Genomic DNA, 16,001 nt, shown 5'->3' with positions numbered 1-16,001 from the left:
CACACCATCCGTCTCCTCAATATAACCTTATAACCAGTCCACCTAATCATCTCTCTTCTTCTCATCAACTCTCATCTCTTCAGCCTACTACTTACCACCTTCCCCACCCTTGTCCCCACCACTTGTCCTCCACTCATTAACATCACTATATCTTACAGATCCCCCAACCCCATATCTCCCACACGGTCAATGACCCACCGCTAGGCTATGCCTCGGACCATCGCAGACACCTTGCTCACACCCTTTCTGTACATAGCCAACTCGGTCCTAGACGGTACTGGAACCCCGACTCGTTCACCTTCCTCTTATACCTTTGACAAGATGACCACTCCTAAGAGCTCCCCCACCCTCAAAGCCACGCGTAGCGTCGGCACGACGGATCAGCGCCGCGTCGTGAGCGACAGCAACGCTCTGTAAGTCTTTGCGACCGGCACTGCCACCACCCTTCCCTTCTTTCCATCTACGAGCTGACCTGTTTAGTCAACCCCTCTCACCTTCCCTCCAACCCCCCTCTAGTCCCTATCTTCCTCCCCTTCCAGACACCTCGGACGACCTTTCGACCGAGTCTCGCCTTCCACTCCTCGCGTCGTCGGTCGCCAGCTCGACCCCTTACTCAGTCAAGTACATCCGTCCCCTTCCGGGAAACCTCTTCGAGACTCCGACCAACACCGAGTCGTCGGGCGACCGCTCCTTCAGCACGCCCTCCGTCAACAACAGCGGCAGCTCGGCGTCTATGGACATCTTCCTCGGTCCGCAGCCCATATCGTATGTCCACCACCGCCAGCGCCTTCTCGACGATGACTTCGACCGCTCGCCTTCTCGCCCCTCGCCCGCGATGCTTGCTGCCAAGGCCAGCCACGCCGTTGCCGTCAAGGCTGACGTCAACGATGGCCTCAATTCGGAGAAGGGTGGCGCTGACGAAGTTGTTCACCTCTCAACTTGGCGCCAGAAGCAGCTCAAGAAGTTCAAGCATGGTCGTCCTGTCGCCGGTGCGCGTGAGCGCCCCATCCCTACCCTCCATGGTCCCCTCTCCCTTCCCTATGCTCGCAACCCCAGGTACGTGGGTGTACCGTCCACCACTAACATTCACAGCGGCGTTGATGCCACTGTCGCGGACCAGTCTTCATACATGACGCACGTCTTTGGCATCCGCGCTGCCAACTCCACCGTGACCTTGACCACCACGAGCAAGTCCGATTCGACCTCTCGTACCTCCCGCATTCCCTCGGACTCGACTAACCGGACCACGTCTGGCTCGAGCTATCTCTCGACAGAGGGCCTGTCTGACTACCCTCCTAGCTCGTCGAGTTCACTCTCCTCCGTCAAGCCCCCCATTATGGTCCGTGACCCTACCCAGGTCACCGGCCAGAAGAAGGGCTCAAGCATGGACAGCAGCAAGCTTAACCTGAACCCTGAGCTTCTCCTTCCTCCTACCAACGTATGTCGTGACGCCGAACAAACTCACCCCAGTCCAACCAGCACCGTTCGCAGGTGGATATCCGCTCGCAGCTTGGCATTGGCAAGCCTCTCGCTCCCATTCCGGGCTCTCCTCCGCCAGTCCCCTTTTTCGGCATCGACAGCGCCATTCACTCGGCCAGCATGGCTACCTGGCAGGGCCCCGCTGACCAGAATCACAACCTCTCCGACTTTGTCTCGCTTGCTCTAGTCGATCCCGTCACCAATTCGGTCTTCAATGTCCGTGTCCCCAAGTCGCCCAACGCTACCGCTCTCGGCAGCATTCCCTGCGAGATTGTTCCTACGGGCTCCAAGTTCAACGCCCTTCACCAGAGCGCCACCTCCAAGGCTGACGCGAGTGCCAACTGGCGCAACCGTACTTCCTCTGTCCCCATGGTCCAAGTCAGTGGCAGTCCCGGCCAGGGCAGCCTTCATCACTTCTCTGGCTCCCTCTCGAGCCCCACGAAGTCCCCTGTAGAAGTTATCACCATTGACCAGCTGTCGCAGAAGTTTGGTCACATGCGTGTAAGTCGAGCCCACTGAGACCAGGTGGAGCTTGGTGCTGACCAGAACAGACGGACTCCAACGGCAAGACTGAGAAGCCTACTAACGCCATCATTAACAAGAAGGGCGACAAGCCCATCTCGAAGATGGAGCCGTCCGCCAAGACCCTCGGAGACAGCATAGGTCGTCAGGTCAACGTCGATCCCCTTGTCGCTAAGGTCTCTTCGACGAAGAAGCTCCGCATCGCGGTCAACAAGAAGAGCTCCTCCCCCACCACCTCGCGCCTTAAGGGTACTCCCAACGCCGGCAAGCACCTCAAACCCGCGGCCACCGAGGCCGCTGTCTCTGTCAAGTAGACAACAAGCATCAACACACCTCTGGTTATATCCAGCTGACCTTGCCCGATCTGTGTATCTCAAACTCCGACACATCCAAGGCCCATCCCTCCAACGTTGTGAAGGCCATTCGTTTTGACCAACCCCGCATACATACCATTCAGTCCGCAGCTTTCGAACACGCCCGCCTAAATAGCGGACATTCCCGATACCACGATGATTATCCTCAGACGTGCACAATATGCATCCTGTTCCATGATCCTGCCACTAACAGGCTTTCCTGAATTGACTGTGACGCTGATGCAGTCGGCTTCAAGATTACTCGTTTGGACGCGTTTCACTTGATGTACTGTATTGTATTTCAGAGGACGGGTGTCTCGGTGCGGGCACCCTGGGTAGCCTAACACAGAAGGCGTTGGGTAGCGTTTCTTCATTGGCGTTGGGTATTCCCGACACCAGCGGTAATTCTGCTCCGCATTCTGCGCACATACTCGCCAATGCCGCTGACAGATATGTACAGGCATGGACCTTGGCGCGACTCAGTGATGAGTGAGCACAGCCGCTGTCGGCGAAACTCTGTGCCGAGAAGTGTTCCAAGCTTCGCCTGGCCATCCCGACAAGCCCGCGACAGGGGTTCTGGCGGGTTCCGGCCCCGTGCCCTCTAACATTGAGCTTCGCAACGAGTCACTGAAGGTGGCCCCATGGGTTTTCCGCATCCTAAGTCCTGGCCACCAACCCTTTGGTTGCGCAAGGATCAAAACAGGCGGATTTGGGATTTCGCGACACAGTCCGAGCGGGGGATACGTTGAGGACCATATTCCCAAATGTGATGGGACAGCATCATGGGTTTCTCAGCCACCAGCGGCGACTGCGTTTCGGGCACGCACCTGCCGGCGGCATTGTTCTCTTGGGACCGCGCTAACGCCAGAGTCGAAGCGCTTCTATTCCCCGGTCATAGCTGCCCACCGCCACTGTCGTCTCTCTGGGTTCCACGTACCTCATCTTACGACCACAACAACCCGCCACTCGTTGTCGCCACCATCACCAAGTGTTGCCACACCATTCCATCACTTTAGGCCTAAGACGGGGCTCAGAAGCCTTGGCATGCTCACTTGTCTTTTGGCTGAAACCGCCTGACCCTGTCGCCTCGTCGTCGCTGCAATCCTCCGTTACAAGGTGACTCTTCCGCGAAATGCCACAACACCCACGTCCTGCAAAACACGTGTTGAGAACCATGTCACCGCAGACTGCCTCGCGATGGGGGTAGTAGCTTACCTCTCACACATCCGGTCGCTTCCATTCCCTTGCAAACCTCCGCGGCTTGAAGGCCGCGCCCGTATATATGTATGCTTGTGGCGTTCAACCGCCCTTGTTCCTCACCCTATCAACCTCCCCTTTGCTGCCGCTCCACCTTGAAGGCCATACCCATACAGACTGGTGCAGGCGCAATCCTTCCGTCGGTTCACACCACACGTGCATAGACTCTCCAACACGACTCACCCGAACATATCGAAGCGCGAAGGACACTAGGCGAACGTCTGTATCCTTCGCGGATCAACCGGAGCCCGCGTTCATCCCTCGTGCCAATATACAGGTATGTTTCTCCATGGTTTGCCACTGATGGTAGCTATTGGAACACAGTGCGCGACGCTATCGACTCTCAGATCACTAGCGAAACGGACGGATCGCTTGCTTCACGACACTGGTCGTCATTGAGAATCCACTTGTCGACCCCGAGGCCAAGGTTCAGCAGCTTCTACACCAGCTTCTCGACAGCCGCGAAGAGTACGAACGTCGCACGGTCCTGACTGGGCACAGATCAGCCGAGGGCTTCGAGATTGAAAGAGACGAGGGAACAAGGTCGACTCCCAACTCTCTAAGACGTTCTCTGCTCGCCAGGGACGCGGCGCACAGTTATCAGCTCCGCGCCTTGCGTGGCCTCGATGTTTCGTTGCTTGACATCCCCTCTTGTTGAAGACATATCTCACCTCGTCATCAACCCCAAACCCCTCGCATCCTTTGGAGCCACTTCCACCCCACCGACGCGCTCAGTACCCTCCATCGACAACCTAGCTATCCATACGCCCCTTGAACGGAGGAGCAATATTCTCAACGCCACACCAGCAGCCACACCTACTTCCAAGCTGAAATTGCCCATGGTCACGCCACTGCAGAATCGAGTCCCTCACGGGCAAGCCAGCCGGCCCTCGGCTCCTCTCCGCTCGACGCGCTCGGTGCAGGCAATCCCAGGGCACGTACCGTCGACTCCACAACCTGAGACGAAAGGGAACTATCCCCCACTCCACCACCCCATCCTATCACCCCGCCCGGCACCGCCTCCGCTGCCCACTCTCCGGGCTGAACGCCCTACTAGGGAGTACAAGTTGGGCGTCCGGTTCAACTACCGCTTTTCTTACGACCCCCAACACCCCGGGCTGATCAAGGCGACTCCAACCTCAAGGGCACCGACGCGTTCCCAACACCGAATGACGGACTCTACTATATACCAAGAGCAGCCATCTCGATCCCGTCGTGAAAGCTCGCTCCGCCGCCCCCCTACTCCCTTCCCGACAGCCGCACGCTTGCCGCCAGAGATGTCCCATCGCTCCACTTCGCCCCTTCCCGGCTCATCTCTACACCGGTCCCACCGCAAGGCGGCTTTGTATTCAGACATGGATGACCTTGAAGGCGAACGCGAAGGGCACCAGCGGCGCCGAGATGTAGGCTTGAAGCCGACAAGCAAGACAAAGACGACCTTGCGGCGTAGGCAAAGCAAAAACAGCTTAGCCTCACGCGTAAGCTTCAGCGAAATCGACGACGACCTTTCCCTACACCCACCGCACAAGCCACAACATCGCAGCCACCACGACTTGCCTTCTCTTCTCAAGTCACCTGAAACCCCTCAGCCTATCCAGAGAGGAGCCAAGCGCATGTTCGGCGGAGGGCACACGGTGAGTCCATTTAGTAACCTGCGCGGCTACCTGGCGCACTCGTCGATCGAGAAGTTTGAGCGCTGGCCTGAGTCGGGTCAGCGGCAGAGTTTTGGGCGCTCTGACTGGGGGCCCAGTGGCCGAGAGTTCACCCGCCGCCTCAATCTCGCCGAGGCGCAGCGTAATAGGCGGCAATTGCGGGGGTGGGCGCGCGACGATTACTTTAAAGACATGGTCGTCGACGACGTTGAAGTCCACGTACCTGACACTCTGTTGGCCAAGGACGATCGGCGGGGCGAGGAGCGCTTCACGGTGCCCGCTACCAACTTCCATACCAAGCGCTTCCGCGAGACGTCCTCTGTCTTGCCCTGCGACCAGTACCTGCTCCAATGGCTGAACGGCACCGTCCTCACTTCTGCCCTCAGTGCTGTCCACGCCATTCGGTTCCATTATACCGACGCCACGTTCATGTATGCCCCGTCAGCGGTGCGCCGCAAGGGCCACAAGGAGAAGAACTACCAAGGATTCCCTGACGGATACGGTTCGCTGATCCTCGTGCGCGACGAGGCGAACGGAGGGCCAGCGTTAGGGCCGATAGACCGCCGCGCGCTCCTGGTCTCGGTCGTTCCTCCCTCACCATACACCAAGGAGGTCTTGAGCGCGTTTACACGTACACAAGAGCACTGGAAACAGTATTCCAGATCGGACAACACATCCGGTCTCGCCAACCTGCTTCAAGCTCAAATGTATGACGAGTGTGTGGCGCACGGGGTGCGGTATTGGGTCGCCACGACGTTAAAGTGGTGGGTCTTCGGAGTCTTCAACAAAGACTTGACGCAGTGTGTGGTATCATCAAAGATCCGCCGCAGCGAGACAGCCTGCACGGTCCTCGAGTGCCTTGTGACGTGGATGCGCCGAGCGCTTGAAGCGGAGGAAGAAGCGTACTGCTTAGCGGAGCAGAAGGAGGAGTGGAGGGATGGCAACGCCTTCGCTCCCTACAACAACCGACCAGCACTGCAGCGCATCCCACGCAAGACCACAGAGAGCCGCGAGACGAGCTCTACGCGGACGGCACCAACGGAGAGCAGGCAGGGTAAACCGACTCGGAAGCAGACCGTGCCGCGGACCGTGCCGCAGCTCGCTGAACAGCGCGTACGTCAGCGCAGCACATCGTTCACCCGGTCCCAGGGGCGGAGCAAGACCGAGTTGAACCAGGACGGGCATACCCCCACTAATCCGGACTCTGAGCTCGAGAGCTCTCAGCAGAAGCAGGACCGCCGTCGCGAGCGAGAGCGTGTGCGCGAGGGCAACGCACGCGCTCAGCACACACACGTCGAGAGGTACACTTACGTTCGGCCGGTGCCGGTGCAATTCGTCCATGGGTTCGCGCCGCACGCCCCGGCATACTTTTACCAGCAGCGGTGGTTCTGACGGAGAGGGAGATGTTGTTACATGCCATGCGGATACACTAGAAACCCTTAGGGTTGGTACGCAATGTCAACTGTATGTGAGCGCGCGCTAGAGGAGAGCGTACCTTGGTCCACTTGGGCACCTTGTGGACGCCCTTGCGCCACTTGTGCTGCTGGTACTTGGGGTCGTAGGTTGTGTACTTGTCTGTGAGTTAGCAACGAGAAGGCTTCAACTCGACACTTCGGCTTGTTGCACCTTCCTCTCTCCTCAGCCCCAAACCCCCAAAGCCCCATACCCTCAGCCTGACATGACTCTACTCCGGCCCTACTCACCCTTGGCAAGCATCTCGCTCTCCTTTGGCAGCTCAAGAGCTTTAGTGAGCGCGCGGCACTCGACGCCGCTCTCGGCCACAGCGGCAATAACCGAGTCGACACGCTTCAGGCGCTGCCGGAGGTTTGCCTTGCGGGTGTTGGACAGGCGATACGGCACCTTCCAGAGCAGGCCGCCGTTGAGGACCGATGAAGGGCGGAGGGCTCCGAACATGGCGCGTGTTGCGGGTTGTTAGTCAAGTGCAAGTGTCGATCAAGGAGAGGTTGCAACCGACTTTTGGCGGAGAGTTCGGAGGCAGCAAGACGGAAGTAACTCCACGTGGAGTTGAAAGCTTGCAAGGGTGCGCCGGTGCCTGGTGGTTGGTGCCTGAGTGACGATCATGACTTTGGTTTAAATGACGGTGAGAATAACAACAACGGTGAGCACTGCAAATGCAAATGCAAATGCAAATGAAACAAGACATTATAGTCTTCAACGCTTCATATCTATCCAACTCGCACCGATTTATCACTCACACGAGTAAAAACAGACTTGCGGTTACCTGTCATTTCGCTCACTCCCACTCCAACTCCCACTCCAACTCTCAACTCTCAACTCTCAACTCTCACGCCACGCCGCGCCACGCCACCACCCCGTCCCCTTTTGGCATTTGCCACCCAAGATAAATAGGATCAGCACAGCACCACACGCCAGCAATCAAATCCAGCTTGGCTCCTTTTCACGATCAACTTGCATCTCTACCTACTGTTACTTCTCCCCGCTCGTCTTCCCCAACCTTTCCTCTCGACTCGACTGACGCGTCAATGGAAGCCGCCGGGCGCCGTGCCGCATGGCGCGACCAGCGTGAACGTGTCCTCGATACTGCGTCCTTCACAGCAATGTCAGCAACCTTCATCGTGTCCATCACCCTCCTCGCTCTGGCATCGCGCACTCGCTCACCAGATGGACCCAACCTCCAAACCAAGTCAGGCCGCTGCCATAAACCCTCCCTCTTCGTAGCGCTGCTCGCCGTATCCACTGCACGGTTGGGGCTGTGTATTATCGCCAAGATGTGGGTGTTTCACCGCCGGCCTCGGTGGCAAGCCGAGCACATAGAAGACGAACACGTGCACGAAGACGGCTTGGAGCTCGAGCCGTACGTCGGTGTGATCGAGCCGTGCGTCGGCGTGATAGACGAACATCCCGACATGGTGGAAGCATCTTCATTGGGGAGCACCCACTCTCTTCCACTGCCGCAGGCACCGTCCGAGTGCGGTACGCACTCGCTGTGTGTTACACGCCCAGCTTCCGCACCGGGGCACCGGCCCTCAAGCAGGCTCGTCACGGCTGCCGCTAGCCCGAGCTCCGCATCACATAACCATGTCTTACTCAACTTTCCCCTCTCGCCCTCGCCATCCTCCCATTCCCCATCCCCCTCACACCCTCCATCGTCTCCACCCGCGGTGCCGACGGACTGCGCCAGCTCCTCGGCGAGGTCGAGTTGGTGCTCCAGCTCGGTGGTCGATCATGCCTCGTCGCACGGAAGCGCTGACCCAGCCGCGTCGTGTGAGCCGAGTCCAGGCCTAAGTGAGAGCGAAGCCAATGTTTCCACGCTCTCGGTCGCCCTTGCCACGGCTTCCAGTAGTCCCAGGCAACACATTTCATCGCTGTCCATCGCGTCCACCTTGCCCGTTGGGTCCACGGCCGGCCAAGCGTACCCACCTCCACTACCGCTATCCTCCGCACTCGCATACCCGGAGCCGAGCGAGTCCAATTCCGAGCGGTGGCTCCGGCTGCGCATAAAGTGCGCCGCGACTGCCGACGTCCTCGCAGTCAAGGTCATTAACTCTATGGCGATCGTGCACGTTATGCTCTGGATCCTCGGCTCAGTCGCGTGCTTTTCACAGATTCCAAACGTCCACGAGGATAACTGCTACAGAAGCGCTCCGCTCCTCTGGTGGCCGCTGCTCTTCACGACGATTCTCTTCGGTTGGCTGCACGCCGTGTACTACGCGTACATGGTTATTGGTAGTGTCATTCTCCTTCTCATCGCAGGCTGCTATTTGGTGAGATTCCACATCGGCGTTGCTCACCACAGATGCTCGCGCACTTGTTCGGCTGGCCCGTCCGGCCGTTTCTGGGAATGGTCCGCCCACGCACGCCGCAGCCAGAAAAGCTCACCGAGGATGACCTCAAGGCGTGTCCAGTCGTCGCATACGTCCCCGACCCATCTGAGCCTTTGCCTGAACCGTCGATTTATGAGCCGTCCAAGGCCGAGAGCTTGCATGAGGGTACATCGAAGGGCGTCGCATCGACACTGCTTAAGAAGGTGATGGGGCTCGAGGATGACAAGAGCGACCAGGTCTCAGCCGATGAGCCCAAGGACGAGCCCAAGGACGAGTCTAGGGACGAGCCCAGGGGTGAGCCAGTGCCGCCAGGCGAGGTGGACCCAGCACGCCTCCGACTTCGGGGAGTAATTCTCAAAGCGCACCAGGTCACCTGTGCCATCTGTCAGAGCTCGTTTGTGCCACCACGCGAAGTCCCCGGCCAGGAGATGTACGAGATCGAGCGCCTGCGACAGCTGCCCTGCAAGCACGTTTTCCACGTCGAATGCGTTGACAACTGGCTGACAAACCACTCCGGCATATGTCCTTATTGCTCGCAGAACGTCAAGGATTTGCTCAAGGCGCAGAAGACGGAGGGGGAAAGTGGTGTGTCAGGGGGTGATACGTCTGCTGGGGCTACACAACGACGCCAGGGTGAGCTTGAGGTGTAGTCTGTGTGATCTGTGCATGGGTAATCATCTGCATCCACTTGCATTACATGCTGTTCTATGTTGTATTCCATACCCTCGCTGCTATTGGTTTAATTCATGCTGTCTGCCGAGTGTCTGCCCAAGTTGGATTGTAATACTGTTGCCTGCCGTTTTCCCTGGTCAAGGTGTCCAGATGGCCTTGCGCGTCATCTCGGCGTACAACCTTCCTCCGCACAGCAGTCCGCATCACCACATACCTCAACCTCTACCCTCAACCTTCTCTCACCTCTTGGCATCACTCTCCATTCCCACTCTTTGACCTTGTTATCAGTGCACAGTTCCACAGACAGATGACGGCTCCGGTAGGGTCGACACCAGTGACTACCTCAGCAGCTCCAGCCGCCCCAGTCGCGCCCGCCCCTGCCAATCCCCAGCTGCGCGCAGACACGTCCTTGGCATCCCTCACGCGCGACCTAGCCGCGCTTGCCCTCAAACCTCCCAGCAAGCGCAAGCAGCGCACCAACAAGAAGAACAAGGTCCCCGAATTCCGGTACCGCGTCGGAGCTCCGCGTCCACTCACGCGTCCCTCTTTGGGCGAGAAGAAGCCCAAGCCCAAGGGCCACGTGCACGTCCGCATCGAGCCGCGCTCCCGCCGGCACGCGATGCACCGCCGGCACCGCGTCCCGTCCCCAACGCCCACCGTCTAAGCAGCAGCTCGTCCGTTGCTTACACTTTCCTCCCAAACATCACTCAGCATCACCAGCGGCGAAGCGGGCGGAGTGCGGCGAATTCGGTCTCTAGGGCACGTCAACCCCACTTCCGTCGGAAGCGGTTTGTAATGACGACTTTGGACTCTGGGTATATATATCTCGCTCTCACTCCAGCCTGAACATCAATCCATATGCCTCGCAGCCCGCGCACACGCACCAAGCTGCTCGTCCTCATCTCGATCTGTATCCTCGCGGCCGTCCTCATCATTCCACGCTTACCCTTCAACTTGGCCACTTTCCGCATCCCTCTCACCTCCACTTCCACCACCTCCCTCACTCAACGCACCATGGCGACCGCAGCTGCTCAATCTGGCAAGGGCCAGGTCTACTTCCTCTCGCATGGCGGGCCGCCCACGATGTTCGAGACAACAAGCGCACCGTACAAGGCCTGGCAGAAGTATGGGAAGATGATCGAAGCCGAGAAACCTCGTGGCCTTGTTGTCGTGTCTGCGCACTGGGAGAACCCTTCTCACTCGGACGGCGTTGTTGGTGAGTACCTCTGTCGCTTTGCGCGTTCCTGTTCGGCTCATTTTCTTATCTCTAAACTACTCTCCCTTGCCTCTGGATACCTATCTGCCACCTCTGCGTTCTCCTTCCCCACCTTTGGTCCAGTCGCCCACCTGGTTACTAACTGCAGTCAACACCGACTCGTCCAACCCCCTCGTGTACGACTTCTACGGGTTCCCGAAGAATTACTACGAGCAGAAGTTTGCGTCGCGCGGTGACCCGCAGATGCTCAAGGACGTGACGGCCGCGCTTAAGTCATCTGGCGTCGAGGCCAGCACAGACAAGCGCGGGCTCGACCACGGTGTGTGGGGTAAGTCTCCTTCAGCCCCTCCGACTCCTAAGCGGAGCTGACAACAGTTCCCTTCCTTGTCGCGTTCGCCGGCAAGACGGCCATCCCGATCGTGCAGGTCTCACTACCTGGTGACTCGAACCCCGTGTCGGCCGCTAAGCTTGGCAAGGCCCTCTCCACCCTCCGTGACGAGGGCTACAGCATCATGGGTTCGGGACAGGCCGTGCACAATCTCCGTGACTACATGATGGGGGGCAAGGGCTCATACGGCGACGCATTCCTGCACGCGATCGAGGGAGCCCTGCATTCAGACGCTCCTGCAGAGGGCGCAATTGGCCTCTTCCGGCACCCCGCATACCGCCAGGCTCACCCCACGCCTGAGCACCTCCTCCCGCTCGTGGTTGCGGCCGCAGCGGCTGACCCAAAGACGGACGCACTGCAGGACATCTTTGTGCAGCCCAACGGGCCGCTCGGATGGGGCATGTGGATGTGGAAGCCGAAGGCTGCGCTGTGATCTAAATCGGTCCCTGTGATCTAGACCTCCCGCCACCCTTGTGTATATAGAAGGACCACACAATGTACAACACGTCATGCATAGATTCCCGAGCTACTAGCTGTGTCAATCTTACATTAACCTCCATCTAGCGTGGTATAGCGTGGTATGGGCTCCTCGTCATGCGTCTAGACAGAACTTCAATGACTCAGGTCTAGAATTCTGGAATTCTGGAATTCTGGAAGTGATGATGGCACAAGCACACGTGGTTGACTGGCCCATTTAGGTTGTTTGATCAACCAAAGGTTCCGTTTGAGTTGTTGCCATTTGGGTATGGGTAGAACGAGCTCATCGTTGCAACATCCTAACATTTCTTTCATCGCACTCATTACAAGTTAGTCGGCGGGGGGCACATTGACGCACATACGCGCCCCCTGCAGCATCCTATCACTCAACACTCTTCACTCCACTCTTTTATTACTTTCAGTCTTTCTCCATCATGAAGTTCGGCAGGTACGCACCACCTTCCCCGCTCCCGCTCACCCAGTTACCTCGCGGACAACGCGACGCCCGAATGGGCTCGCGCGTATATTGACTACCGCGCACTCAAGAAGCAAATCAAGCGCATCGTCGCACGCATGCACGATGAGGGCGAGGACGTCGACGACCGGTCCTCGGACGACGAGGACCACGGCCCCTCCCGACGCGCCGTGGACACAAGCGGGCGTACCCAGATCGGGACCGCTCGGCCAACCCCAGAACGGACGTCAAGCTATCGCTCGGGGCGGTCAAGTGCCTCGGCCGTTGGTGTGCGCCCAGCTGTCACGAATCCCAGCGCTGTCCGCTCCCCGTTGAGCTCGACCGAGGTTCACCAATCCACCCCGGCGACCCCGTTAACTAGTGACCGAGTGCGTGCCTTCCCCCATCTATCCTTCGCTCCATCACTCGAGCCCTCACAAATGATTCACACTCGTCACCCCTCGTCACATGGTCTGCGACATCATGATCTTCATCTTGGCGGCCGCTTGACGGTCTCCCACTGTGATCATCTGCATTCTGCCGACCGCATGGTGTTCTCGCGCCATGATTTTCCCCTTGGCCACCGGCTTGGCGCCGCTCACCTGGCGTCGGCCCGCTCATCTTCCTCCCACCTTTGAACCCCAGCTGACAGTAGCCGAGCCCCAGTTACGGTGCGACAGGTCGCAGCCCAAGTCTTCGGCTGACGGTAGCCACAATCGCCGCCAATGGTACGTCACCTAGTGCCCCCACTCCCACTGCTTCCGCAGGCCATCAAGCGAGCTCCTCCATGCCTCCTAGCATATTGTCCACTTCCCATAATCACCCGACCCGTCCCCCGCCATTGGACCTCGGCAAACCAGCAATAGAAGGGCCGGATATGGGTTCCTCCGGGCCTCAAGCGTCCCGTGGTCGCGGTGTTGAGTTCTCCTCAGCTGTCCGCACCGTATCGGACGATGGAAGCAGCAACGCGAGCGGCGCGGACGCGGACGTGGAAGGCGAGGGTGAGACCGAGGGCGAGTCTCAGCCTGTCCCAGCCAACGCCGACACCGGACAGCCATCCGACAGTTGGAAGTGGAAGAGGAGAGGATCTGTCCTAATCGCGGGTTTATCGCCCAAGCTCTCATTAATCCCGGGCCGCGCACAGGCGAGTGTTGGCCTCTCGCCTGCTAACACGCAAGACGCGCCCAGCGGGAACCGCTCGATCCGTGAGTTCTGCCGTTGTCGACAATCCAGCAGGATCGCTAACCACTAGGCTCGTTGAGGTTGCCATCGCCCAAGCTACAGGCGCGTAGCTACCGGACATTTGAAGAGTTGTACGACACTCTCGAGCCAGACGAGAAGGCCTTTTTTGACCTCCTCGACCAGCAGCTAGAGAAGGTCGAGGATTTCTACTCGGCGCGCGAGACCGAGGCAACGCGCCGATTCCACCAGTTGAGCGACCAGCTCACAGAACTCGCCGAGCACAGGCGCATCTTCCACGAGCAATACCCCGAGGGCGTACCAGAGTGGGAGGCGAAGATGGGCCGGGCACTCCAGATCCCCGGCTACGACGAGTTCTGGCCGTCGAGGATCGCGCAGAAGCTCCACCTCCGCCAACCATCCATGCTCAAGGGCAACTCGAGGAGGAACTCTACCAATAGTAGAGCCACTGTTGTCCCATTTCCATTGACTGGCCTCACCACTCCGTCGGGGAGTGGGTCGGACGTCGGGGCGGGCAGTGCGAACGGCGCAAGAGTGACAAAGTTGCCGCGTCAATACAACCCCGAGCGGTACCTCAAGTACAAGAAGGACTTGCGCAACGCGATGTTCGAGTTCTACCGCCAGCTCGAGCTGCTCAAGAACTACCGCATTCTCAATCTAACAGGCTTCCGCAAGGCGCTGAAGAAGTTCGAGAAGGCCACTAGAATCCAGTGCCTGGAACTTTACACAGAGGACCGAATCGGGCCGTGCTCTTTTGCGCGTGGCGAGACCATCGACTCACTCATCCGACAGACCGAGGAGTTGTTCACGAAGCACTTCGAGCACGGTGACGCGAAGCGCGCGCGACTCAAGCTCCGTGAGGGTGACCAGCCTATGACGCACTACCTCACCGTTTTCCGATCAGCGATGATGATGGGCTTAGGCCTGCCAGCCATGGTCCTCGCCATTGTCAAGGTGTTCGACGAGCACACGCGCGAAGAGATTCCCGAGTGGGGCGCGCTCCTGCAGCTGTACAGCGGCCTGTTTATCCCCGTCTTCTTCGGGTTACTCTTTGAGCTCAACCTCACGGCATGGGTCGAGGCGCGCATCAACTATGAGTTCGTCATGGAGCTCAATCGCCCGACCCTCGATTACCGGAGTTTCATGGAGATCCCGAGCTTCCTCTTCATGACGCTGAGCTACTGTCTCTTCTTCAGCTTCTACCAAATCGCGCGTGGCAGTGTCGCCGTTACAACATGGCCCCTGGCCTGGACAGTGTTCACGTGTGCCTTCTTCCTCAACCCCCTCCCGATCTTCCGGCGGCGCGTTCGCTGGTGGTTCCTTCGCGTACTTTTCCGTGTGTGCACGCCCGGCTACTCGCGTGTCGAGTTCATCGCCTTCTTCGTCGCGGATGAGCTCAACTCTCTCGTCTACACCCTCCAGAACTTCATGTTCATGGGCTGCGTGTATGCCAAGCACTGGCCGGGCGACCAGACATTTCACGTGTGTAAGACAGGCCAGTCGTGGCCGTACGCACTCTTAGCGGTGCTCCCCCCGCTCTCGCGTTTGATCCAGTGCTTAAAGCGTTACCATGATTCTGGGCTCTACATCCATCTCATCAACGGCGGCAAGTACTGTTCATCGATCCTCACGGCATGCCTCTTCGTATACTGGCGGAGCCAAGCGAAGCCTCTGGAAGGAGCGCCCTTCATCGTCTGGGTCATCTTCGCGACCGTGTCGAGCGCCTACACCTCGATCTGGGTGAGCTAGCGAAAGCCTAACGCAGCTGACAGCAGGATTTGGTGGTCGACTGGAGTCTGCTACGTCCCGGCTGCCGCGGTCTCCGCAGGGACCTCGGGTACAGCTCCCACTCATTCTACTACTTTGCGATGGTGTCTAACGTGCTCATCCGCTTTATCTGGATTTGGTACATTCCCCACCACGCCAACCTCACCAAGCTCCGCTCGTTCATATTCGCGATGTTCGAGATGCTGCGCCGCTGGCAGTGGAACTTTTGTGAGTGCCCGTCCGCTATCCTCCTCCCTCCCCCTCACCCTGCCCCCCCTTCTCCTCCTCCACCTCCTCCTCCATATTCACCACCACCACCACTATCACCACCGCCACCACTATTCAGGGTCTAACCCCAGTCCGTGTCGAGACCGAACATCTCGGTAACGCTGACGCGTACCGTGTCACGCGCGAGATTCCGCTGCCCTACCGTTCCACGAAACGCAGCGACTCTGACGATGAATACTCGAGCGTCAAGTCATCGATGAAGACGACGCCACTAATGGCCAAGCTACGGCACATCCGCACGACTATTGTTGGCGAGCATGCCGCCGGCCGCGGGCTTGACGCGCTCAACGTTGGCGCGCGCGGGCACGCTGCACAGCGGGAGTACGAGGCGCGGCGTCCAGGCGACTTTGTGCGCAGCTCGGGCTCGGCACGCCCTGCTGCTGTGCAGCGTTCAGTGTCACGTCGTACCAACGCCAGCGACGACAGCAACGTATAATGGCCCTTGGGCCTGGCTGTCCGTCGTCTGTCGA

At 58.8% G+C, this 16,001-nt stretch overlaps 6 protein-coding genes across 6 annotated transcripts; 5 read left to right on the top strand and 1 right to left on the bottom strand.

Moving 5' to 3' along the window:
- Positions 1-321: 321 nt before the first annotated feature.
- On the top strand, positions 322-2,315 carry CcaverHIS019_0201950 (uncharacterized protein; the record flags this gene model as incomplete). The annotated part of the gene is made up of 5 exons (XM_060597180.1): positions 322-413; positions 481-1,056; positions 1,093-1,438; positions 1,471-1,980; positions 2,031-2,315. The coding sequence occupies 5 exons, from the start codon at positions 322-324 to the stop codon at positions 2,313-2,315; spliced, it is 1,809 nt and encodes a 602-aa protein (XP_060454099.1).
- A 2,651-nt stretch (positions 2,316-4,966) lies between these two features.
- Positions 4,967-6,655, top strand: CcaverHIS019_0201940 (uncharacterized protein; the record flags this gene model as incomplete). Its single annotated transcript, XM_060597179.1, has 1 exon — positions 4,967-6,655. The coding sequence occupies one exon, from the start codon at positions 4,967-4,969 to the stop codon at positions 6,653-6,655; it is 1,689 nt and encodes a 562-aa protein (XP_060454098.1).
- A 37-nt stretch (positions 6,656-6,692) lies between these two features.
- CcaverHIS019_0201930 (uncharacterized protein) lies at positions 6,693-7,177 on the bottom strand (the record flags this gene model as incomplete). The annotated part of the gene is made up of 3 exons (XM_060597177.1): positions 6,693-6,701; positions 6,759-6,838; positions 6,967-7,177. The coding sequence occupies 3 exons, from the start codon at positions 7,175-7,177 to the stop codon at positions 6,693-6,695; spliced, it is 300 nt and encodes a 99-aa protein (XP_060454097.1).
- Positions 7,178-7,767: 590 nt separating this feature from the next.
- On the top strand, positions 7,768-10,405 carry CcaverHIS019_0201920 (uncharacterized protein; the record flags this gene model as incomplete). Its single annotated transcript, XM_060597176.1, has 4 exons — positions 7,768-8,218; positions 8,501-9,009; positions 9,042-9,654; positions 10,092-10,405. 4 exons carry the CDS (start codon positions 7,768-7,770, stop codon positions 10,403-10,405), a joined length of 1,887 nt encoding a protein of 628 aa, XP_060454096.1.
- Positions 10,406-10,755: 350 nt separating this feature from the next.
- Positions 10,756-11,778, top strand: CcaverHIS019_0201910 (uncharacterized protein; the record flags this gene model as incomplete). Its single annotated transcript, XM_060597175.1, has 3 exons — positions 10,756-10,957; positions 11,106-11,285; positions 11,333-11,778. The coding sequence occupies 3 exons, from the start codon at positions 10,756-10,758 to the stop codon at positions 11,776-11,778; spliced, it is 828 nt and encodes a 275-aa protein (XP_060454095.1).
- Positions 11,779-12,256: 478 nt separating this feature from the next.
- SYG1 (uncharacterized protein) lies at positions 12,257-15,967 on the top strand (the record flags this gene model as incomplete). Its single annotated transcript, XM_060597174.1, has 8 exons — positions 12,257-12,270; positions 12,305-12,665; positions 12,932-12,947; positions 12,987-13,004; positions 13,209-13,481; positions 13,529-15,216; positions 15,252-15,471; positions 15,603-15,967. The coding sequence occupies 8 exons, from the start codon at positions 12,257-12,259 to the stop codon at positions 15,965-15,967; spliced, it is 2,955 nt and encodes a 984-aa protein (XP_060454094.1).
- Positions 15,968-16,001: the final 34 nt, after the last annotated feature.

The sequence above is a fragment of the Cutaneotrichosporon cavernicola genome, assembly GCF_030864355.1.
Source record: "Cutaneotrichosporon cavernicola HIS019 DNA, chromosome: 2".
Taxonomy (NCBI): Eukaryota; Fungi; Basidiomycota; class Tremellomycetes; order Trichosporonales; family Trichosporonaceae; genus Cutaneotrichosporon; species Cutaneotrichosporon cavernicola.
This window is presented reverse-complemented; position numbering and strand designations above follow the sequence as displayed.